Source organism: Streptopelia decaocto (genome assembly GCF_964273445.1).
Source record: "Streptopelia decaocto genome assembly, chromosome: 2".
Taxonomy (NCBI): domain Eukaryota; kingdom Metazoa; phylum Chordata; class Aves; order Columbiformes; family Columbidae; genus Streptopelia; species Streptopelia decaocto.
Genome location: NC_138655.1, coordinates 98225201 through 98250564, shown reverse-complemented (window position 1 = coordinate 98250564; position 25364 = coordinate 98225201). Strand labels below are relative to the sequence as shown.

Here is a 25364-nt window from a genome sequence, read left to right as displayed (position 1 = left end):
GTCGGTCTCTGGCCCGGGGGCCGTGCGGAGCCCCTGCCCGGCCCCACCGTCTCGCTGGGAGCGGCGTGGCCCGGCACAACCAGCCAAGCTCACAGCCGTACGTGCGGCAGGAGCGCTCATCATTGCCCCCTGTAGAGAAACCAGGCTTTCAGTCCGGATCGTAAAACCCAAACTTAAGTGTGCGATGTCCTGTCAGCTCACCAAAGCTTACGAATTTGTATTGCGTACAACTAAGGAGCTATTGTGTTTCTACCAATGCCACTTTGGCAATAGGCTCTGTTTTTTTTGGGAACTCTGACATAGTAAGGCAAACACATCATGAGCCGGATGAACTGTGGGATGCTGTTCTCTGCCGTGCTTTTGCATGTTAACAGAAACCTCGCTGCTGCTGCGCAGTGATGGCAGGAACACTGCCCTAACCCAGAGATACTACAGCATTCAGGAGGGGAGAACACCTATAGGTTATTTCCTTTTTTATAAGTTATTTTATTTGAGATAAAGAAAAGCATTGGTATAAGCCTCTCAAATACGGCAGTCATCTACTTGCTGTGTCAGCAATATGTCTGAAAGAAAAGGCATGCTCTGTAACCTACATTTCAAAGGTCAGAGTGCTACTGCTCCAGACTTCTGAAAATCACAGTTCGAGGCAGCATCATGGCTGGTTTGAAGATCTGGTCTGTTTTGCTGGTTGTACTATGCCATTTCTGCCAAAGATGTAGCCCGAGTGGCATTTCAACACATGTTGAAATAGGTAAGAGATGTTCAGAATTAATTTTCCTGTCTTCTGAGTTGCTTCGGAAGATAAGTAAATTCAGATTTATCTGTAAAGCAAAGGGAGGAAATAAAGTAATGAGCATTCTGCAAAATTAAAAAAAAATGTTAACAATACATAGGATAGATTTGTTGTAGTTTGGTTTTGAGGTTTGAAACTTTATTGGTTTTATAAGCAAAATGCTTGAATTGTTTTGGTTGCGTATTTTTCCATCTCTTAAAACACAGGCATTATGTAACTGGAATGTTTGTGTCTGCGAGTCTTACGCAGACAGAGTTTGGTTTGGAAGAAGAAGATGAATACTCAAATTATGGGTTTGTTATATTTAAACTAGAGAACAACAGATCATTTGTGGTAGCTCTGTTTTCAAATCAACATGTATTAATTTTGCCATACATGCATAAAATAGATAAAATGCTGTAATGTGATTGTATCTATGACTAACATGAAAATTTTGTTGAGTGTCTCTTTGTGGTAGGTTGCTATCTGTAGCCTGAGCAGCCTAGATTTGTAGAGAATCACGGAGAGAACTGAGTGAACATCAAAGTGGGGGAATAGTTCTGTTTTGAATTTGTTTGCCTGTGTGTTTTATTTTATTTTATTTATTTATTTTTTAAATCTGTTTTCTGTAGGTTTTGCAAGAACACTCATGAGTAGTGTGAGGTTATTCTGAAACACTGACTCATAATAAATTAGCAGTTTTAAGTGTTTGCTCTTCTGTTTCTGGTTCTAAATTTGTTGTTCAAACAGATAGTAAAACATATGATGTTGTCTCTGTTCAGGTAATCTTCTCGGAGTTTAAGTACTGAATATATGAAATTTTGAACAAGTTAAAAGCTGGAATAATTCATGCCATTCATTTGAGGCTGAGAGTATGTTCCCCTACTGAGTGTTGTACCCTTGGTCTGCATCCTGCAACTGTTCACTTTTCCTAGTGATATGTCAAGAAATGCACAGTAATTGGTAGGAGAAATCACACTGCCTGAGGTTAGGGGAGCGTGTCTGTCTTTGCAAGTTTGGGGCTCTGAATACTGAATACGAGCTTCTGAAAACTTGAAATAACAGACGTGGCAGAATAGAGTGTATTTGCAAGAAATCTACTCAGAGAAACAGATCTGGCCCAAAGCAGTAATTTTTTTTTTCTAATCAAGAAAGCATATTGCAGAAAACTTGCATTTATGTAATTTAAAGATCTTGGTTGACTGAGAAGTAGTGTGTACACTGAAATATGGGGTCATAGTTTACAACAATTTTTTTCCATTTGTCTGAGAGTTACGTTAAACTGGGGTGAGCTCTGCTGCTGCTAAAATCAGTGCTTCTGTTAATTTGCAAATAAAAGTCAGCGATGGTAAAATACTGAAAGTTCTTGCCAAATCCAAACACTGAGTATTCCAGGGAAAAACAAACAAAAACAAAACAAAAAACCCTACAGTGTAGAAAGGAATTCCTCCCACTCAAAGCCAGCACCAAAGTCTGCCCTGGACAGACTTCTGAAAGTACTTTTAAAATTGTGAAAAGCTCTGCCTGTTCAAAATGTTGGTCATGTTCCGTGTGCTCGGCAGGGCTGTGCTGTGTCCTACTTGGCATGGCCTGATTGCTGGGGGCAGGTCTGAGTGGGGAGGCTCTTCTCTCCCAGGGGCTCCCGTCAGACCCGTGGGGCTCTGTGGAGCTGTGGGGATCCACCACGAAATTTGTCGTAAAGGTGAACTTGTGGGACTTGAGCCCACAAGAGTAATGAGGGAAGTCTCAGGGATGTGAGACACAAAAAGCAAACTGCCAAATGGAGACTCTCTGACACTGGAGAGATGTGTGTTGTAATGGCTGAGCCTTAAAATGATGGACTTTTATTGTTAAGTTATACCTGTCTTGGTGCAAGATTGATCCTTCAGATATCTTACCATATTGGTACAAGGATGGTTTAGATCAGTGGGTAAAATTCAAAGTGAAAGATCATTTGAACCCACACAGTTTTGTCTAGATCTTATTCTAGAGTGAGGATTTATTTGTTTGTTGTTGGGGTTTTTGTGTGTGTGTGACATTTACATTGTAAGGATCAGTTTTAATTCAGCATATTCTGGGTTGTCTTGACCAGTCTTAGTTTGTAAATAGCTTCAAGTGAGGAGTAAAACTTATTGTGGGAAACCAAGACGATAACCCATGCATGCAGTTTCAACCGAATAATGTTAGAGGCAACGTTGGGTATTTTTAGAGTCGCATTAATAGACTATCCCTGGTATCTAACATTAATTAGGAGACTTCATTAACGAAAAGTGATGTCATTTTGTTTCATTCTCTTCTTATGATTGCTCAGTAAATATTTTGGCAGTAAGAATATCTGCCTATTCAGTGAATAAATAGTATTATTTACCTTGCTGACTTTAGATTTTTGTTGGGTTTTGTACATGTTAAAAATTAATTAGTGTAAAATATCCCCATTGATTCCTGAGGCACCTTTTTCAATGTTTAGGGCAACAGTGAAACTTAAATACAATTCAGGTGAGTCCTTTACAGCTAGAACTTTGTGATCTGGACTCAATGTGTGCTGGGTGTGATTTCATCAGTTCTCTCCTGTAGTTCAGTTTTGGACTTGGGGAGTTCCTTTTCCCTGTGATTTCGGCTTTGTTGGTCAGCTTGGGAGCTGGGGATTAAAGAGAGAGTGATGAGACCTCGGTGCCCAGATGTGCCACAGAAACAGCATTTCCTTATTAGCTGCCTAGGTAAGAAAACAGACACTCTCACACATACAGAATTTTTTGAGAAATCATGTTTCATGCACCTGTGCCACTTGGCTTAGATATTGCAATGCGGGTTATTCTGGTTTTGATAATGCTTCTACCCAAACATGGGCCTGGCCACAGTGTACCTGTAAATCAATACTTCAATATGTTGTTTTTCAGCACATAGAGCTCTGGAATTTTTCATTAAGCATGAAGGGAATGTTAATTATAGACAGGTAGGAAGTGCATTGTTGCTTAATTTTGTACACTTTTCTTCTGAATGTTTTTCTGTCTTCTTTTCTTTATTATTTATTCTCAGTAATATGCATGTAAATACTGTGCCTAGGCTGTATTTTAACCTTTTTTGTTGAAAATCATTTGACTACTGAATACTTTTAAAAATATGTAGCAATTCTAGTAATGTGTATATACTGTGTGTGGTTTCTCGCATGTTTTCCCATCTTCTTAAATCATACCCTCTGTGAATAGTTGTATTAGAAGAATCAGTAGAGGACTTTTGGAAAGCAGATTTAATAAACATAAGAACAGCAAAATTACCGTAAGGTTTTGAATTTAGTCTACCACATGTCATATACCTGATTTCTGAATGCTGCAAATAGCTTTTCCTTTCATGGGCTGTATCCAGCAGAGCACTGTTAGCATGTGGACAGTTTTAATAAACGCATAAACAAAACATGTGTGTTTTGTGCTTAAAGACGATATAAAGAAGACTATTTTGTAAAACCTGATCTTTTATCAAAGTAGATCACTCAAGGGAAGTATTTACATTGTCTGGTGTAGACAGCTATGCTGTGATTCACAGGATGGAAGTTGGCAGCTCAGGCTTCATGTCTAGTCTAAGAGGAGGAGGGCACCTTCCAAAGGTGACTTCACCAGCACCTTAGGTTATACAAATACTTTCCTACATAGCTTTTCAAATTACAGTGTATACTGTTTAGTTTAGTTTATTTTCACTTACAAGGATTTGGTGGCAGGGGGTGGAGAGGGGAAATTATGGGGGATGGTAACAACACTGAAATAGCATATTTTACCAATATAATAGTTGTATCTTGATGGATATTTAAATTTTATCTTCAATATTGGCAGTAAACTGTGGTTTTGTGCTGTGTAATAACATTCTGGTTCCTTTTTCCCCCATCCTTTTCCTAGTTATTACTAAACCACCAAGATGCATTTCAGGCTGGGAGCATTTATCCTGATGCCTTTTATCCTCCAATCTGCAAAAGTGGTAAGAAAAGCCTTGTAAGTCAAATATTGTAGCAACTGCACTTTTATGTGAAAATCCTATAGAATTTAGTAGGGTTGAAAACAGTTGTGTTGTAAGAAATGAAGTATGGCCCAAAATACCTTCCTGCTAAAGCATCCATCATTTTTGTTAGTATTTTGAGCTTTGAGTATTGTAGAACTTTATGAGAAAATGATACATTTGAAAAGGCTTTTAGAAAGTAACTTCTGGAAAAATGTAACTAATGTGTAGGCAATTGAATAGAAGGATGCCATTTGACTAAATTAGCTCACATTACTGAGTACTATATTGGGGAGAAACTGAGAGGACAAAATGATATTTTTTCTATGTCTTAGGGAAAAAAATTAGCAAATGGGACAAAGCCAGCCTGTCCTCCAATCCTCCAACAATGAGGTATTAGGATGTTTAGGGTGATATGTAGTTTGTGTGAGTATATCTGACTAATTGGTTGTTGATATCTTACTGAAGATCTAAAGTATCGGAGGTGATTTATTTTAGTGGGTCATTCAGATCCATTACAAAGTGTTCTCAGGTTCTTTGGTTTGCCTCATCTTTTACATGTTTTTCAGCTGAGTGCCAGTGCCTCCACTTATCTCAGTATTTGTTTTGCATGCCTCAAACTGCAAAATCCTTGTTTGTCTTTCCAAGGACACTTTCACCATCTTTTCTCATCACCTGCTCTAGAGATTTAAATCACACAGTGGCAGATAGACTTCTCATTGTTGCTCAGTCTTAGGTTGTTTATGCTGACTGTTGTTTGTGCCAACTACAACCTCCTTGGTTCATATTCTGATAGGCAGGTTGCCCCATCCGTGTTGCCTAACAGGGAATCTTCTCTGTTGTTGTGTCGAGGTGCTCAGTTCGCATCCAGCCCCTCTGCTCTGGTGTTTTAATACTGGTTTTGTCTCCTGTCACTCACTAGGTCACTGTTCCTGGGCTTCTGCCTGGCTCTACTAACATATTTTCACAAACTTTAGTCACTTTTGTCTTGTTGTCAGGACTGATGCTCTCCTGGGATTTCTTCAATTCCTGCCTTAACTTGGTTATTTCTATCTACCTTTTCTTTCGTTTCTAACAGTTTTGACTTCTGCCTTGTACCAGGCCAGGGATCAGAGCCTCCCTATTTGCAAGCTCCAGTCCACATTCCTTCCCTAAAGTTGGGGTCCATTTTGCCTTGTTTTATACTTGCGCCACTTGTCAGCAGTCTCCTTAGAAAAAGCTGAAGAAATAGATGATACCTCTCCAGATATGAGCTGTTTTAACAGTGTGCCTCTAGATCAGGAACAAAACATTCAGACTGCCTTTCCAGGCAGGAGACAAACATAGATATAGAAGTCTACTCTGAACGTTTAGTTTTGTTCCAGTAAATCACATCCTTATGTTATCTAGTGCAACTGCACTGTAAAATGTCATGAGGCCAGGAGGTGACTGAATCACCCACAAGGTCTGCTCTCTCAGCTTCAGCATTTAATATACCTTGACCTTTTGCAGTTTCACAGTTCTGTGTGAAGAAATGCGTACTCTTCCTCCAGGTGTACATACATACTCTTCCTCCAGGTCTGAACAATCTTATCTCCTGCCTATCTTTTTCCCCCTTAGAGAACTTAATATTGTGGTCCTTGGTCTTGTCAAGTCAGCATCAGTGTTAGATCCTACATAATCTCTTCTGCACAAATCCAAGTGAGAGTAATAATTGATACTTCAAAGGAAAACCTGATTTCTCCTGCTTTCCTTTGCCCTTCTTCTGCTCCTACATTGACTGTATCTTGGCAAGGTTGCCATTCTGTTGAAAATGATGATGAAATAGCCCTCCTCTGCCCCATGGAAACTGATACCTGTCCCAAAGCATGGTGTTTTGAGTTGGCTGCCATGCCATCAGCTTTTCTGCCGTACAATTTGATGTATTTATTTAGTCAACAGCTTCTTTGTCAGCTCTCTTTATCTCCTGTACTTGGGAAGCTGTTTTTCATTGCACTGTACCTGCTCACAAGCACAGGGAAAAGGAGCTGGCACAAAATTTGCAGATGCTTCAAACCAGAATCATAGAAGGTAAATCCAGTATCTCTTTTGACAGTATAAATTATCACACACAGTATCACAGTATGTTTGGGATTGGAAGGGACCTCAAAAGATCATCTAGTCCAATCCCCCTGCTGGAGCAGGAACACCTAGGTGAGGTCGCACAGGAACATGTCCAGGCGGGTTTTGAATGTCTCCAGAGAAGGAGACTCCACAACTTCCCTGGGCAGCCTGTTCCAGTGCTCTGTCACCCTCACTGAGAAGAAGTTTCTTCTCAAATTTAAGTGGAACCTCTTGTGTTCCAGCTTGATCCCATTACCCCTTGTCCTATCATTGTTTGCCACCGAGAAGAGCCTGGCTCCATCCTCATGGCACTCACCCTTTATATATTTATAAACATTAATAAGGTCCCCCCTCAGTCTCCTCTTCTCCATGCTAAAGAGACCCAGCTCCCTCAGCCTTTCTTCATAAGGGAGGTGCTCCACTCCCTTAATCATCTTTGTTGCCCTACGCTGGACCCTCTCCAGCAGTTCCCTGTCCTTCTTGAACTGAGGGGCCCAGAACTGGACACAATATTTCAGATGTGGTCTCACCAGGGCGGAGCAGAGGGGAAGGAGAACCTCTCTCGATCTACTAACCACCCCCCTTGCAATACACCACAGGATGCCATTGGCCTTCCTGGCCACAAGGGCACAGTGCTGGCTCATGGTCATCCTGTTGTCCACCAGGACCCCCAGGTCCCTTTCCCCTACACTGCTCTCTAATATGTAATCTCCCAACCTATACTGGAACCTGGGGTTGTTCCTGCCCAGATGCAGGACTCTACACTTGCCCTTGTTAAATTTCATTAGGTTATATAAAAATATGTCTCATTTGGCTCTTCCCATATAAGTGGATTGCAAAACATATTGTCTATACGATATGAAATTGAACAAAAATATATTTTTATATGAAGAAGCCCTTTTCTTTTGTTTCTTTTTTTTTTTTTTCTCAAAAAAGAATAAATCAAATACTGATATAATTTTATTGCAATAGGAATATTCCATGATGTGTCAGAAGACACTCACTGGTCACCATTTCTCAATGCAAGTATTGACTACATCAGAAGGAATTATCCTCAGCCTTGGGAAGAGGTAAGAAAGTTTGATTAACTTTTGATTTTACTTTCTACAGTTTTCTTCAGCTTCACTTGTTGTTGCAGTTTCATCCTTTGGGAAGTGTAGAAAAAATACACATTTTTCATTTAAAGTCTCTGCTGACATAGGAAAATTTGAAATCCTGTTTTCATCTTTACAAGACAAAAAAGTTAGTTTCCATATTAAGTCTACCAGTTATCTCCAATGTGGTCTGGTGCTTATGATACCTTTCATAGGTCCAGATTTTCAAATGTTGTTGGTGGTCTTGCCTTATTGGCAGATCTAGTTGAGTGTTTGCCACTTGAAAAGCAGACATCTTTTAGTATTCTCACTTGTGAAATCTTGGACTTAGTCCAGATTGCTCTTTTTTATGGTATAAGAGCTACACAGGAGGAGAAGAAAAATAAATTGTCAAAGTGAGAATTATTTTAAAGGTAATATTGTTTTCCTTACAGAAGAATTTGCTGTTCTTTCTCTGCTCAGCAGAGTCATACAGGTGGAGCCGAAGTTGAGAACATTCACCCTTTAAAACCTTAACAAGTCTCCCTGCCTTTTGACTGGCCATTAGTGGTATTGATCTTGTCAACTGTTAACCCTTGGGAAGTATAAATTTGTCAAAAACTATGATTCAGTTACAGTTTTTTGAAAGACTTCTGGAACTTAGAGTGATTCAGTGCAGAAGAGCCTTTTCTGGAGAAACAGAATTTCCATTGCTGATAGATTTATTCCAAATAACTTTTCTGTTTGTAGGAATGAGTAATTTCATACCTGGGCTTTATTCAGGTGCTTTTACAGTGAACAGCACTTGCACAAGGGTGTCTTTCTCTCCTCTGTGTGCTTGCACAGCACCCATGGTAGCAAAGGGGATTCACTGTTTGGAAGTGGAGATGTTTGTCCAGAAAAACACTTTAGTACACGTCTAACTTGAAGTATACAAGTTGTCCTGGCATCAACCATGTAATTTTATGGCCTTGGACTGTATAAAGTGAATAAAGCTTCTCAAGTCACAAAAAGTGACTCCAGCATCAAAGAATGAGTGGTCAACACTTTGTCATGCTAAGTTCTTGGATTTTAAGAGTTTCTCACCCATATCATTGTAAAATGCACTTTACACAAATGCACTTTACACAAAATGCTCAACTCTTCTTAAAGACAGGAGTAAAATTACTGATGTTACTGCAAGTGGATTGTTGTTGTGTAGGCTACGGAGAAGCTGGTGGCTTTCCTGTTCGGAATCGCCTCACATATGGTGGCAGATGTTAGCTGGCATAGCCTGGGCATCGATCAAGGATTTCTAAAGGCCATGGGAGAAGTAAGCCTGTATTATTTTATTATTGATATAACTGGATTTACTGAAATTGATAGGTTAGCTTTGGAATCTGTTGGGGAGGGACGGAAAAAGCTGGAGCCCTGTTTTAGGAAGATTTTCAGAAAGACATAATGTCACAAACTCTGTAAGAATGAAGTTGGTCAGGTTTGGGACATGTAAACTCAGGGCTGCTTATACAATTTGTTTCCGTAATATGTTTGTATGGAAGGATGAGTAAAATAAATGTACAGTTCTCTTGTTTTTCTCTTTCTCCAGATTGATTTTCATGGTTCATACTCAGAAGCTCACAATGTTGGTGATTTTGGTAATGTTTCTGTTTGCTGATTGTAGATCCTTCTATTGGAATAACTAATCCCCTTCAAAACCACAGTGGGTGATTCTGGCTCTTACCCTGTGCAATGTAGGAGCCAAGAATGAGTCATATGGACACTGTATTCTCACTCCTATTGCTTGCAAAGCCCTGCTATACCTGTCCTCCTGCTCCAAGTTTTGGGAGGTGTGATAGGGCATATGGACACTTGTATTAAAGCCAAAACACAGGCTGAAGGGTGCTAAGGTTTAAATGGTGTCACTACTGTGATTTTAAATTTTACATTATTCTTATTCTTTGGAAGTATAAAATATGCAGCATACTTTCAGGTGAACCATTTATGTATTCTAAATGTATAGTTGGAAGATCTGCTATATAAACACAAATAACATAGCCATACATAGCTTCATCCATGCTGTTATCCATAATATATATTTAATGGCTTTGGTTTGTTAGGCTTTGTGGTTTTTTTTTCATTCTTCCAACCACAGGAGGAGATGTATTGAGTCAGTTTGAACTGGACTTCAGTTATCTGGCATCAAAATGGTAAGATAATGAGGTTGCTTTCTTTAATAATTATTTCTTCTTACTCTGTATACTCACTGTGTTTTAACAAAATGCTGTCTTTCGTTATCTTTCTTTCAAAAGAAACTCCTGAGGCTATTGGAATTTTTCTGAGTTTGATATTCCTCACATGTTTATTTACTGTTCCTTGACATGAAAAATGGGAAGGTCCAAAGAAAAAAGAGTTTTACTTATAGGAACTTAGTAAGAAAACTTAAATTATTTATCTCTGAAGGGAATTATAAGTAATCATATATAAAATCATCAGTGAAAAAGGTTTGCTGAAATGTCCTAGTGATTAGTTTAGTAATTTGGTAAAATAAATCTCACTTAGATTTCTATGTAAAGTTTTGGAAGTTGAGGATGTTTATGGTTATAGACGCTATGGAATTCAGACAGGTTTTAAAAGCATTAAAGAAAGCAGCAGTTCTAGATATACACAATTATTTTCTCACAGTTTTCAACTGATATAAAAAGCTCACATGCCTTTAGTTCTGCTAAAAAGTAGGTCATTTGAGTCGTTTTGTTTAAGTAGGATGTAGTTCATTTAGGTGCAGAAGGCACAGCTCATCATTACTGAAACTCTGGCATAGCTGTGGGAAATGTCTCTGGCTACAAGTAGTTTTGGCACAGCAGAGACCTGAAGATTAAGTGATTATCAAGTCAGGGAAACAGTGTGAGGAGTGCGGAAACTCCACCCACAGTAGCCAAAGGGAATCGTTCTACAGATTTCTGACTTTGAACCTAAACAAGAACAGAGTGGTGTGCAAAGAGTGACTGCACCTGCAGACCTGGTCTTTCTGGCGTTTGTAAATCTTCATGACCTTCTGTAGTGTTTCGAAAATTAGAATATTTTAAAGAAGGCTATTGCTATTACAGAAGCTGTAGTCTTTTATCGGGTGATGTGGAAAAACTCTTATTTTAATACCTTTGTCTTGTTTTTAGGTATGTACCTGTCAAAGACCTAGCAGCTATTTATAAGGAATTTTATGGAAGAGAGATCATAACTGAAAGCACAATTACTGACTGTACTTACCTGCTGTTTCTTGAACTGTAAGTTGAATAGCTTTGTCTGGGTTGTCATAAGTGAAACATATGTAGGAAAATGATGATAATCCTATTTGAAATGCCTTATGCATTGAAGCCAGCAATATAGACTCCCTACTAGACCTCAAAATCTTAAGACATTTAGGTTTTTTTTAGTGGCTATAATACAGATTTGGACTGCTTAATGACTGTTAAATTCATTATTACACCACAGATTCAGTATCTTAGCTATTTAATGAATTTATGCATTTAACATATTTATGCCTATTTCTTTGTAAACAGCTGTATCCTCAAGTACCATTGCATTGTGGCATGTTAGCAAAATACTTATCATGTACTGAAGGAGTAGTGTACATACCTAAATAGATGGCTTACTGACACTTTAGATAGATCCTTTGAAGTCCAAGAATAATTCTAAAGATACTTTTGATATCTGGCAATGTCTGCTTTTGAATATCCTGAACAGCCTAGGTCTATCCTTTATTTCAGTTAATTACCAGTAGTCATGCAGCATTTATGAACATCATGAATCCTTCCAAATAAGGGGAGCCATAAAGTTAGCATCATTCCTTCTCACATTACAGCTTTAAAAAATGTATTAACAGCCAACAAGGAAATGTAATGACTTGCATAGTATTTACCATACAGAAACCTTGAAAATAACAGTTTAAATAATTAAATATTATTAAATGAAGCAAATTTATTTCTGAATATTATTTTTTTTTTCAGGCATGGAGAAAGGCTTGCTGTTGCCAAGGTTGGTTTTCTGTTTTCTTTAAAAAAATGAGCATGTAGCATGAAGACAGTATAATCCATTTTACTAAGTATGTTGTTTGTCTCTTAGCTTTTTCCAACATATGCTATTAAATCTCCATTTCTGGTGGAGAAGTTTCATGAATATTTCCTTGGAGGAGTGGATGACATGGCGTTCTGGACAAACAATATTTTTGAGCTGACAAGCCATATGCTAGAGAATGGAACCAGGTATAGCATGTTTCCTGCAATATGAAATGCAGTAGCCAAGTGCTGACACCCATTAAATTGTTCTTCTCAAGGCAGGTTCTTTCGTAGAAGAGGTGCTGAGCTTTAAATCCTGACTTGGATGAAGGGCTGTCTTTTACCCAAGTGCACAGGATTACCCAGGCCTTGAGTTCTCATTTATTGCATGTTACTACATTACATGTTATTACATTACATATTATTCCTTTCCCTAGGCTGAGAGGGAAAATTTGAGGCATTCCATAGTCAAGGGCCTGATTAAATGTTGTGTAGCCATGCCTTGAGGTTCTGCCTGGCCTGGCAGTCTGAGCTGTGGTTGCACCTTCTGGCTGCTGTCATCAGGCAGCAAAGATGCCCCTTCCTAGGGGAGATCAGACACTGCCTTCAGACATTTATGGTAAATAGGATTAGAAAGAGTAAATACTCTAGTATAGGAAACACAGGCTTGTACTCAGAATACCGTAATTTTATAGAAGCCTTGTACTGCTCTGTCACGAGTGTAACCTTACTGTAAATAATTTCATAAGACTAACAGTGTCAATTAATTCATCCATTGATATGGAAAATATCACTGTAGCTATTTTGGGAAATGATGTTTGAAAGACAATACGGCATAATCTGTTGTGTTCTTTGTTCCAGAATGGCACTTTCATTAAAAGTGCTTTAGATTAACAGAAATTGCAGGACATGTTACTATAAATTACAATAACTCCTTTAGAGTTATGTAAAGACGTGAGATTCATATAGAATCTAATCAAGATCATTAAAATAATCATAAAAGGGATTTCTAAGGATTATAATGATGCTCTGATTTTGAATAATCAGGGTTACTTGAGAAAACTGATGACTTCTAACAGGAGAGTCAGTGAGGATAAAAGTTGTATTTTTAGTTTCACTTCCATTGCATGAAAATCTTTAAACTGTATTCTGCGTACTTCTTTAGTGGCTGCTTCCTGCCTGAGAACCCTCTGTTCATAAACTGCACAAGAGAGCACAAGGGCAGCTATGTGTAAGTACAGCTCTGAGGGTTCAAAGATTTGCTGACGGGAGTCCTCTGCTAATACGGACAGTGAGCTATTGAAAATTGGAGATCTCTTGGTTTATCTTTTTGTGTGTGAATTTGAGATTCTCTTAATGTGAATAAGTAAGCTATTGAAAATTGGACATCTCTTGGTTTATCTTTCTGTGTGTGAATTTGAGATTCTCTTAATGTGAATAAGTAAGCTTCATAAAGGGGAACTGCAGAGAGCCTAGGAGAGACTTTTACCTTCCAGCCCAAGGACAAGAAGACTTACCTAGCACTTGAAGTGCTAAATCTTCACACTTTATTTGGTTGTCACTCTTTGTTCTGCTAATCTTGAAACTGCTGATTCATGTTTACCCTTACCATAGCTAAATTCTCTCCTGATTTATGAACAGAAATATGGAACTCAGCTGTTTGGGGCACAAGTGTATATATTCCTCTAGCAAACATCTCAAGAGATACCAGCTTAACTGGTGTCTCTTGAGAACTCCATTTATACATGGGAGAAATGGCCACCTGATTGCATGCAATACATTTGTTTCTCCTAGCTTTATCATAATACTCAAGTCATTTAATTCAGTTGTATAAATTGTTATTACTGCCTTCTTTATTTTAGCAGAAACAAGCAATCAAAACATGAACATCAAAAGAATGCAACTTCTTTGCTTACAAAAACACTTGAAAAGAATATAAATTATACAGAGAGAGGAGTTCACTTCGACATACAGTCTTGGGCAACAGTAAGTGAGAAATTCAGAGGTGTCAGGTAAAATTCGGCTCTGTATAAAATTGTTTTAATATCTGTCCAAAATGCTGCGTGATGGAGCAGCATGTCTGCATGTTAGCATTAGCCCCTGACTTCACTTCGTGGAGATACCAGTGCCATTATTAAGCTATATATTTATATGTATGTCATAAATACTAAATTTTTCCACTTTGGTTGTCGTATAGTGAAGTTACAATACATCTTGCAGTGCCAAAAAAGACAAAATAGGTTTTTAGTATTTACACATTAGTATTTACATTTTACAGAATGAAATGATCACTTTTGGGGGTTGAGAAGTCCCCCAGTGAATAATTAACAGTGCTCCATTTAAAGCATACAAATTTTTATCTCTTTCTAAAATGATGTGTATGACCTGAATCAGATCCGCTTACATCAATGTGATGATTTGTGCTGTTGGTGACTTTCATTTGAGGTACTCCATAATGTTCTAGCGTTTCAGTCTGTGTTTTGGCTGTTCTTGTGTCTCTTTATTATTTTTATTTCAGAATTCCCTCCGCTTGCTAAAACGTGCCTTTACAACCTATGCCTGGAGAGTGTTAGAAGCTACACATCAGAAATCTTCTAAGCACATCTCCAAACCCACAGCTTCATATTTTCTGACCACACCTTATGCTAGACTTGGATGGTTGGTAGTTTTTTTCCTCCCACTTCCCCCTTAATTTCTGAAAACTTTGAGGACCCACCAAAATATTCATACTTATTCTTTGCATACTCTTTAAAAAGTGACAGTTCAAATCAATTAGTGGTACAAATTTGGCTGAATGGCTTATATTGTCTGGCCAGAACAAGAAGTTAATCTGTAAGACCTTCCTTTCAGATGTTAGTATAAGCCTCTTTCTGTTGGTACTGAATAAAAAAGTATCAAGAGCAAAATTTCCATTTGGCTGGAATTCTAGTCAGATAACCCCTTTCGTTGGGAGGGTTGTAAAAGGGTAATAAAATAAATTTGCATTGCTGCTCATCTTGTGTTATTTCTTCTGACTCAAAAACCAAAGATTTAATTCTTGAATTTACTTTGCAGCAGTGAAATTAACAGTAATTAATTATTTTCTCTCCATATTCCATCTCTAAACTCCAACATGTTACTGAGACCTGTCACCTCTTTGCTTATCTACTGTTAAGTCTATTGGTTAAATCAGAGGTTCAGTTAAAAAGATACTTAATTTCATCTTTTGTATTCTATTGCCATGTGCAAGCAGCCCTTCCTCATGCTGCTTGCTCTGATTGCTCTCAGGTGCCTTGTGTCACTAAGTAAAAAGCAGTTCCTGCAGATCTCAGATGCATTAATGGAAGATGAATCTTCAAGGCTCTGTTTTTATTTAGTTCAAGAAAGTAAAAATCAAAAATATAATATGAAAAATGCTGCGTAGATTTTTGGAAAAACAGAGGTGGAAAGGCAGGTTTTGTTTTACCTGAAAAAAGTAAAAGTGTTTATTTTCTGCTCATGTTGTGATAGTCTGGAAGCTAATACTATGATTTTGTTGACTCCCTTGCTATGCAGGGCAGTGATCTCAGCTGACCTAAACCAGGATGGATATGGAGATCTGGTGGTTGGAGCACCAGGGTACAGCACACTGGGCCGTGTTCAGATAGGACGGGTGTATGTGGTCTATGGAAACCAGTCAGGTTTGCCACCAGAGGACATGGATCTAGATGGGAAAGCCGATCAAGTACTACAGGGTTATCAGGTGAGGGGTCAAGTCAGATGTTTGTCATTTAAATGTTTTTGCCTGTGAATGTGCTAAGTTTTCTCCAAGCAAACACCTCTCCTGGTAAAAGGATGTCATATGCTTTTCAAGAAAAATAACCCTTACTTAAGTCACAGGAGGAGTTAAAGCAATGGTGAGCTGTAGGTTCACTATTATTACTGTGCCAGAGAAGAGGGGCTTAAGAACATAACTTGCCTTCAAATAAAACTGAGGGAGTCTCCCTGTAAGTCACAGTATAGCACATTCAAGTCCCTGCATTTAAGAAAATATTGTGATTTTTCTCTGTCTTTTTCACCTAAAATTATTAATTCAATATAAATTTCAATTCCTTTGAAGCTACATTTTTTCATTAATTGATAACTTCTCAGAAAACCATTGCTTGCCTTTACTAAGAGTACACGTTCTTTTAAAAAAATGGAAAACTATGATTTGATATGACAGTGACTGGCTTGTAACTGAAAAGCAGGATCCAATGACCTTTTCGAGTAATAAAGATGATCCTTTGTAGAAAATACCTTTATTCACAAAGAAGAGAATAGAGGGAGATGAGATACATCTCCTTTTAATCTGTTTCTCTGGCTATGAGCTGTGGAGTAACAGCCGCTGTCTTCTTACAGAGTGTTTTAGTGGTTCACAGCTATAATGCTGCTAACAGGAAAGATCACAAGCTTAACATCAATGGTCACTAGGCTTAGAAGAGGAAATAGTGAAGCAGCACCATATCATGTTCAGTTATTGTGTATTTTAGCACCTCCACATCCTCCAACATAACAGTTGACTGCAAGTTAGTGTATTAGTATGCCAGTTATTACTTGGGAGAACAGTGACACTAAGAAAATCTGAAGAATTTTTGGGTTAGGTTTTTGTCATGTCTGTTTCCAGTTCTTTCTTATGCTATGATTGCAAATGTGCATTAGGTTTTGATGATGGTTTTGCCTTGAAAACATCCACTATTTTCATGAGAGCAATCCCTCTTCTTTTAGCCTTCAGGAAGATTTGGTTCTGCCTTGGCAGTCCTGGACTTCAATGAGGATGGTGTGCCAGATCTGGCCATTGGAGCACCTTCTGTGGGATCTGAGTTTCTTACTTACAAAGTAAGCCACACACATGGGTTTGCTGGGCTTTTTTCCTCTCCAAACAGAACATTTTTATTTATACACGTTTTTAAACAGTGAAATGAGAGAGAAGATTTCTGCTGTTGCTCAGAATGCTATTGTAATTTAAACACAAAGGCTTATAACATTTGTGGGTACTTTGACTACAGCAATGACAGCTATATGTATTTCTCTTTCAATGTCCTTTTTGCACATTAGAAATCCAAATCAAATTGCAACTTTGCAGCACTGATGTGCTGGAAATGTAAGGAGCCATTCATTAAATACAAGCATACCCTTTTTATTTGGGAACAGAGAGTCTAGAATGGACATCATGCATCAGTGAGCATTGTCACAGACCAACAGATGATATCTAAAATATGGTGTGAACACAGACACACTTGCTAAAATAATCAAGTTACAGAGGTTTAATGACTTGCAGCTTACTAGATAAGCCCATGTAATGGTCCCTGAGTATTCTCAGCCCATGCAAACTGAGAGGCAAAATGTTTTGGTTTAAACCACATCCATTAAGCTTAAAACTCTTCAGAATTTCAGATACTAACTTAGCTGCCTACATAGGAATTTAAATGCTTTTCTGTAGACCCACTAGCTTGGAAATTTGCATGTATCTGTTGTATTGCATTAAATAATAATTAACAAAATTTAAGCCACCTGAATGTATTTATAAGGAATAAATATACAGTACACTGTCCTTGCTCCTTACCTGCAGCATGATGAAAATGTACTTCTCTAGTTTGTAGCCTTGTTATAGCAGTACCCATTACAGTATAGCTATTCTTAGGTTTGGGGTAGCAAATACAGTATCGTGAGAAGGCTCTGGTAGGAAAAATTAATAGCCCTTGCAGAACTGTTTCACTCCTTGTGCTTTGTCTTGGATTTCATACTTGGTGCTGACATGGAGATGCTCTCATGCTGTATTTGCTTTTCCTGTTGTTTAGGGTGCGGTGTATGTCTATTTTGGAACCAAAGGAAGAGGCTTGGCATCTCAGCCAAATGTTACCATAACTTGTCAGGTATGTTGATCAGGCTGACATAAGGCTACACACACAGGAGGAGAGATAAAGGGGAAAAGGGCTTATGGGATTAAAAAGAAGAGTGTTAAAATCAAACTTCTAATTGCAAGGGAATTCAGACTGATGGGGATGGTGCAAGCAGGTGCTTGCCTAGGTTGGTTGTGTCTGGGAAAGACACTTGTACTCCAGTGCAGGGGAGGCAGCAGGGTGAACAGAAAGATGCGTAGTGCTCCAAAAAACCCAAAGAAAACAAAATTGAAGTCAGGGAGTGGGAGGGTAATTTGATCAGAAGCAGACCAAGGTAGCTCTTTAAAAGTAAATTGCTCTATTTTGTTACAGAATTGGTGGTTTCAGTTCCATTTCAGGCTTAAACTAACTTTTTATTGCAGTATTCCTACTGTAATCTTGGTTGGTCCCTCCTGGCAGCTGATGTTGATGGGGATGGAAATGCTGATCTGGTTGTGGGCTCTCCATACGCACCTGGTGGTGGGCAGCAGAGAGGATTTGTGGTTGCATTTTACTCTTATTTCAACAGGAGTGACCAAGGTAATATTTATTGGGTAAATTCACCCTCCCATATTTTACATGACTGTTAATTTGTTCCTAATTAGTCATAGGATAATTCAGGTTGGAAAGGATCTCGGAGGTGTCTAGTCCAGCCTCCTACTCAATAAGGGGACAGCTCTGAAGTCAGACCAGATCGCTCGGGGCTTTATCTACTCAGGTCTTAAAAACCTCCAGTGACAGATACTGCACATCCACTCTGAGCAGCTGTTCCACTTCTTGGCTGTCCTCATAGGGGAAAAAAATGTCTTGTTACAGCCAGTATGAGCCTCTCTTGTTTCAGCCTGTGCTTATTGTCTGTTGTCCTCCCACCATGCATGGTGAAGTCAGAGGCACAGAAGGCACTAAGTACCCCAGTATCCTGGGCAGAGCCTGTCTCCTTGTTAACCTCCTCATAGGTACTGGCAAGCTGCTCTTAGGTCTGCTCTAAACCTTCTCTTGTCCAGGTTGAATAAGTCCTAGTCCCTCAGCCTTTGCTTACAGGGCAAATGCTTCAGTCCCCAACTATCTTGGTGGCCCTCTACTAATTTTGTTCCAGTTTATCAACATCTCTCCTGTTTCGTTGGATCCAAAACTGAATAATGTATTATAGGTGTGGTCTAGGGAGGAGTAAAGAGGGAACAATCACTTCTCTCAGTCTCTTTGATGTGCTCCTGCTTATTATAGCCCCGGATGGTGTTGGCCATCTCTGTTGTTAGAGCCTCAAGCTCAGCTCTCTTCCACCCAGGATCTCCAGGGCCTTTTCCACACAGCTGCTCCCCAGCCTCTATTGCTGCAAGAGCATCTCTTTTCCCAGGGCCAAGGATTTGCATTTGTCCCCTCTGAATTTTGTGAGGTTCCTGTCAGCCTGTTCCTTCAGCCTGTCTGGGTCCCTCAGAGTGGTAGCCCTACCCTCAAGTGATAGTCCACAATCTCCTGTCAATTGCCAACTTCATGAAAGTGCATGTTATTGCCATCTTCAAATAATTTATACTAATTAAAGTGTTTAATAGGATGAGAATAACGATGGACCCCTAAAAGCACTCTGTCACAGGCATTCAGAGCACAACCCACTAACCACCGCCCTGTTAGGGTGGTCATCTCAACCAGCCTTTTCCCACCTGGCTGTCCACCCATCCAGACTGCAGTGTCCCAGCTTGGATACAAGAACATTGTGGGAGATGGTGTTGAAAGCCTTGCTAAAACAATGGATTCAACCCTGTATTGGTGATACCAGGGCGGACTCACTGATCTTCTGTGGAAATTTGTACATGTACCTCAGAAGATGAATTTTTGTCATTCTGTGTGCTCCTTCAAGGGGCCAAAGAGGAATACTACAAGCTAATGAGGACAGGTGATGAGGATTGTTGTGAAAGACAGAGGAAAGGTCACATATGGAGCTACATCAAGTTAATAGGGCTTGGGCAGAATACACAAGTGTTCAGAGCTTTGTCAGAATAATGTAGTTGAGATTTCCAATAATGCTTAATTTCTGTAGCTTGGTCTACTTCATGTAAAATTAGAAACCACAAGGAAAATGGGTTTCAAAACACTGCTGACTGACATTTTTGCAAAACCAAAACACAGAATGAATTATTTTGGTGAAAGCCAGAATTATTTGAAGCTCCTCCCACCCTTGAAGAATTACAAGTTCCGATAAACAGTTTAATGTTATCCTATCCCTAAAAAGGAATCACTAGTTTAGGGCAGGCTTGGCTGATAGCTTTCATGTACTTTGTGTAGGCTATTGCAAGGATTTATGAGTAAGCTGTGTTGAATAAAGGCTTTCACAAGCTGACTGCACAAGCGAAGTTAGCAGCAGCTGGTGCCGTATCATGGACAGTGCAGCTTTGCTTATAGAAACTTGTTGTCATAGGATGAATCAGTGGAGGCCTGATAACAGATTTTTCTGTGCCAGGGTACACTGAGATTTAATTTGTATTTTTTTGGTCTGACAGGACTTCTGTCAGTACAGGATGCCAACTGGATGGTGAAGGGGGACGAAGATTATGCTTGGTTTGGATTTTCACTTGACAGCTGCCAGCTGGAGAACAAAACATTACTACTGATTGGTAGCCCTACCTGGAAGAGTTGTGCTGGGTGTGTTGTATATGACAGCTTGCTCTCTCCTCCATTCTGCCCTGCTTCTGCAATGTTTAAGATTTGTAATAGATTAGACTTCCAGCTTCTCAGGAAGTTTCCTCTTCGTTCTGGTTAGAATATTTTTATTAAATTCATATTTTTATGTCTTCACACTTCCTCGCAAAAAGAGAGGGGTCTTTAGACCCCCCCCGTAGCAGGGGTGTCAAACTCATTTTCACCGGGGGCCATATCAGCCTCATGGTTGCCTTCAAAGGACCAAATGTAATTTTTGGACTGTATAAATGGAGGATCTATAGAGAGGGTCTTTGTGATTTAGAGACACTTAAGAATTTCTTGGGTTTTCTTGGGGAGGAGGAGAGAGGGCACAGAAATGCTGACAGGTAAGCTCACCTAAATAATCTGATAGACAGCACTTACTTTGCGATAGCATTTTTAAAAGCAAACCGAACACAAAAATGTATTGGGTGATAAAGTAGTGGGTGGACAAACTAAGTCTGTGCTCTAAATGTCATGTAACTAGTTAGAACAATCATAGGAATTACTAAAATAGATTTCTAGAATTTGGCAGCCACTATTATTCCAAACTAAAATGGGAAAATATTTTAAGAGGAGTAATCCTTGCTAAATGTACAAAAATATGTTGTTACATACAAATACATTCTGCATTGTAATTCAAGCTGCAATCCCTTCGCGTCGGATGTTGGGCAGAGTGTTGGGAAGGTCTATGGGTATAACCCACCAAGCATAGAGCGCCGTTTCGCCGTAACTGGAGACAAGGTAAGGCTCCTTCTGTAGTACAGGACCTCATGAATAATTTGAAGTAAAGTGACATTCTGTAGAAATGACATAGGTATTTCAAAAATCTAACAGGCGATGGGCAGAATGGGTTTGTCTCTGGCCAGTGGTGTGATGTCTGTGGCTGGGATCACAAGGACAGTTTTGGTGGTGGGTGCACCTACTGCAGGTATGTCCTGAATATCAGAAACCATTTCTGCTTTGGGATGTTTGTTTCTGTATGACCAGAGAACAGATAAAAGCTAGTTAAAAGCTAGAAAAGAGACCTTTAATTTGCCATATAATTGGAAAAAAATATTAGAAATAATCACTGTAATCACCTATGAGTGCCTTGCCTGTAGAGTTCTCTCTGCCATGCCTAAACTTTTTTTTTTTTTTTCTTCCTTAAAATTAGCTTAGCAGCATTACTACCTTGCATTATTTATGTGGCAGTGATTTGCTAGTACACTGCATATTTATTGGAATTTAAACAACAAGGTATTTTGTCCTTATTCTGGCAGTAGGCAGTAAGGAATTAGAAAAGTTAAAACGTAGAACTCTTTAACTTGAATGCATTTTTACCCTGGTATTATTGCTAAGAGATTGGTTTTATGCTAATTATTATCAATGCAGTATAAGGTTTGATCTTATTTCATAAACTATATTAAATTTGTCCATGGTATGTAATGCCAAGATTACTTGCCGTCAATGTATTGCAAGTATTAAACCTGAGTTCTGGTGTCTGATACTCAGCTTCCATTACCTTTGTTTTTTTTTTTCAGATAGCCTGTCGAGGATTTCATTTATAACCTCAGTGCTGCACCAGGCTGGACTGGTGCTGGTATATGACCTGACAGACAGCACCAAGCCTTCTTTGCTCAGCACATTCAGTGGGGACAGGAGGTTTTCTCGTTTTGGAGGAGATGTATTTTTAAGTGACCTGGACAACGATGGACTAGGTAAAGCTTGATGAAGCTGGATCAAGGGTGAAATCTTTTATTTTGGGCAACAGGAAGACTGGTTACCTACATACTCACACAAGTGCTGAGCACAGTCTGCTTCCTCAATTGACCTGTCCCAATATTCCATTGTGCCCATCCCAGGCAACTCGGTCAGAAATTGAAACATTTTAACGGTCATCATTATTAGGAATTGTGGCATCTAGAGGTATGTAAATGCCAATTCACTTCTGCTTTGGTTTAGCGTTCATTAACTTCCGATGTGTTGTGTCATTCTTGTAATATTTGCAGATGAAATGATTGTGACATCCCCACTCCGAACTAATGACGCCACCACAATACTGTTTGGTGGGACAGCTGGCTACGTTTACATTTACAATGGGAAGCAGGCGTCCTCAGGGAATGTGACAGGCCACTGCAAATCATGGACATCTCCCTGTCCTGAGGAATGGGTAAGAAAACATAAAAATCAAGTCAAGACATGAGGTCATAATGACAACTAATTAATTACATCCAGTACAAATATCTAGTGCGTTCTGGCTTAGTTCCAGAAAACAGAAGGTTTACTTATGTTTCTGAATCCGTGTGATTTGGCTCCTCCTGGTTTTTCTTGAATTCCTTTGCTGTTTAGGAGCCAGGGTTATTGTACTGGTCTTCTACCCTCCTAGTGTGGTTCTCTCCGCTGACTTTTTATCTTTTTTTTATTCTTCAGGCACAGTATGTTCTGATTTCTCCTGAGGTAAGTAATCAGAAAACAAACTACGGAGAGAAACAAAAAGGTCCCACTTAAAAAAACTAGCAGCATTATAACAAGTAATGTTATTTTACAGGAACTATCAAGATTTGGGAGTTCTGTTATCACTGTCAAATCTGAAAGAAAGGTGAGAAAAATTACTGTAGTCAGTTGCCTCAAAACATCTACCTTATTTGCATCTACTAGTCAACATCTCACATAGGTATCTTACTCATTTGCAGAAGTCTTAAGTGCTTTACATAGTTTTCATTTAAGTCAGCCTCTGAACTGATAATTAAAACCATTTTATAGGTGGATGAACTATTGAGTTGCCAAAATTTTGGCACTTGATACCTGAATTGAAAAGAGATTGCTTTAAAATGGCCGGATATCTAAATTACTTAGGAACTGACTGACATAACCTGTGTGATTTACGGAGTTCTATGTGTGAGTACTGAGAAATCCTCCATGCTGGGCTGAGGAAGTGTGCGACTGGAAGTGTTCAAAAGGCATTTAGACAAGGTTCTTATGGACATGGCTTAGTGCTAGAGTTAGGTTATGGTTAGATTCGATGATCCTGACAGTTTCTTACAACCAAAATGATTCTGTGACTGGTCTTCAACAAATGGTGTCTGACTTCTTGCTGTTAAAACATGCAATGGAGAAAACCTGGAACTGTAAATTCTTCTAACTAGGCTAGGGTGCATAATCCAGCACCTAGAATACAGGCATCACTGACAGTTCCCGCACAAGTGCGAGGCCGTTCTCCAAGCAGTTGTGTTCCTTTGCTATGGCACCGCTCCAGTCCACACTCCAGCTTAATCTGTATTGATCTTACCCCCGAGGAACAGTTTCTGTTGGCAAGAAGCGTATTTGACTGCTTCCAGCTTCTTCCAGTCCCCAGATTAAATAGTCTGTTTGCTGAATCGTTAACTGCTATTCTGATGAGATGGGTTGCTCTCTTGTTTCTCCTTATCACATTTCTGTAGACGCTACTGATATGGACAAAATCTGGTTTCCATTAGAGAAGCCTAAGGCAGCCATGCACCTGGAGTTGCATTTTGCTAACCCTTGTTCTGTATCTCTGCAGAAAGAAGTTGTAGTGGCAGCAGAGAGAAGTTCGGCGAAAGCTCGGCTTGGTGGAAGGCTTTTTGTCTACTCGCTCTGAAAGTTCATGGGAGCCTTTAAGACCAGGGCACAGCTGGTATTACAGTGAAGAATCTCAACAGTATCTGTGGTACTTTCCTTAACCCAGACAAACCAACAGAGACACATGACAGATAGATGACACAGATAGGTAGGTAGGCTGCTAGGTAGTATTAAGGGAGGGAATGATGGTCACTGTTTTTAAGTGAAGGGGAATATAAGCATTCATGGTGGTTCGACTTACAAACCAACCAAAGCTATGTCAGTCATGTAGAAGTGGAAATTAATTATCTTGCAAGCAGTAGCATCGCTTCACCTAGAACAAACCTGGGGCTGAAATGAGCAAAGGCTGGATTTTGGTAGTAGTATTTGGCTGTATAAGGAATGTTCAGTGGTCACCTTCTTTGCTGGTCAGATTTGAGTATTTTCTTGACAAAACCAGGAAATAATAGCATGTAATTTACAACTCCTTGTAGACTGTGATTAAGATAGGGATTCTAAGCAATCAAAAATTGCTGTAAAAATAAGCAGCATAGAGGAGTGGCAGCTCTAAGCCAGACAAAAAGGTGGGTGCCAATCACGACTGCCTCTGTCTCTAGCAAGTCTTGGGGGCCACCACATTCATGTTGTAGAACAGCTGGGATCTCCCACGGAGAAAAGCACAAATAAGACTGATTAACCTTTGGGAAGTGCTCTTGCTTTCGCACCTGTGGCTGAAACTACTCTGATACCCTTTGCTTGTGTTTTCATGTACAATTCCATGACTATGGTAACTTAGAATTGTTAACAGATTTTATTGTTAACAGTATTGTCTTCAACTAATTAACACTAGTTTTGTATGATGCAGGTTTAACAGTGTTTATCAATTACCTATTAAACAACTTGAGCAGCAAGACGTGATGCTATTATTACCAACACTAGTCCATAGACACATATGTGTATGTATTGTCTCTCTCTTGCCTCCTTCACAAACATACAGCGTTATTTTTATTTTAAATAACACAAGTTGGTGGAATACCACAGAATTCTAAACATCATGCTCAAAGATGATACACCTTAACTTACCTTCTTAGGAATAAAGGCAGAACATTTTCCTTTTTAAATTAAAATTGATGAAACTATTATATTCTGTAGCAATTCCATTCTGAACATACAGCCTCCACGGGTTTTGGCTTTTTTCTGTGTATGATCACAGAGTAATTTTATCGCACATGAATGCATTTTGATTACTTGAATTTTAAGAAAACCATTACACATTTGCTTATGTCTTTAGAGAGAAAGGCAGTCTGGTAAA

At 39.1% G+C, this 25364-nt stretch overlaps 1 protein-coding gene across 2 annotated transcripts; it reads left to right on the top strand.

Annotated features, from left to right (window-relative positions):
• The first annotated feature begins 405 nt into the window (after nt 1-405).
• GPLD1 (glycosylphosphatidylinositol specific phospholipase D1) lies at nt 406-25232 on the top strand. Of its 2 annotated transcripts, none has more exons than XM_082045387.1 (25): nt 406-751; nt 3670-3725; nt 4660-4738; nt 7811-7908; nt 9113-9223; nt 9497-9545; nt 10043-10097; nt 11061-11168; nt 11892-11919; nt 12007-12146; nt 13105-13170; nt 13805-13925; nt 14458-14597; nt 15474-15660; nt 16665-16775; nt 17738-17812; nt 18202-18358; nt 20314-20455; nt 21136-21235; nt 21329-21422; nt 22015-22191; nt 22483-22643; nt 22904-22930; nt 23022-23072; nt 24015-25232. In XM_082045387.1, exons 1-25 carry the CDS (start codon nt 655-657, stop codon nt 24090-24092), a joined length of 2508 nt encoding a protein of 835 aa, XP_081901513.1. In that variant the 5' UTR covers nt 406-654; the 3' UTR covers nt 24093-25232. The 2 variants fall into 2 exon arrangements, with proteins under 2 accessions (XP_081901513.1, XP_081901512.1); XM_082045386.1 differs by having other exon boundaries at nt 13802-13925.
• Nucleotides 25233-25364: the final 132 nt, after the last annotated feature.

Excerpts from the sequence above, each read along its gene's own strand:
- GPLD1 (XM_082045386.1), top strand. The coding sequence starts at position 655 with ATGGCTGGTTTGAAGATCTGGTCTGTTTTGCTGGTTGTACTATGCCAT. Across the intron at positions 752-3,669 it reads TTCAACACATGTTGAAATAG|CACATAGAGCTCTGGAATTT; the intron begins GTAAGAGATGTT and ends GTTGTTTTTCAG. Across the intron at positions 22,931-23,021 it reads ATGTTCTGATTTCTCCTGAG|GAACTATCAAGATTTGGGAG; the intron begins GTAAGTAATCAG and ends GTTATTTTACAG.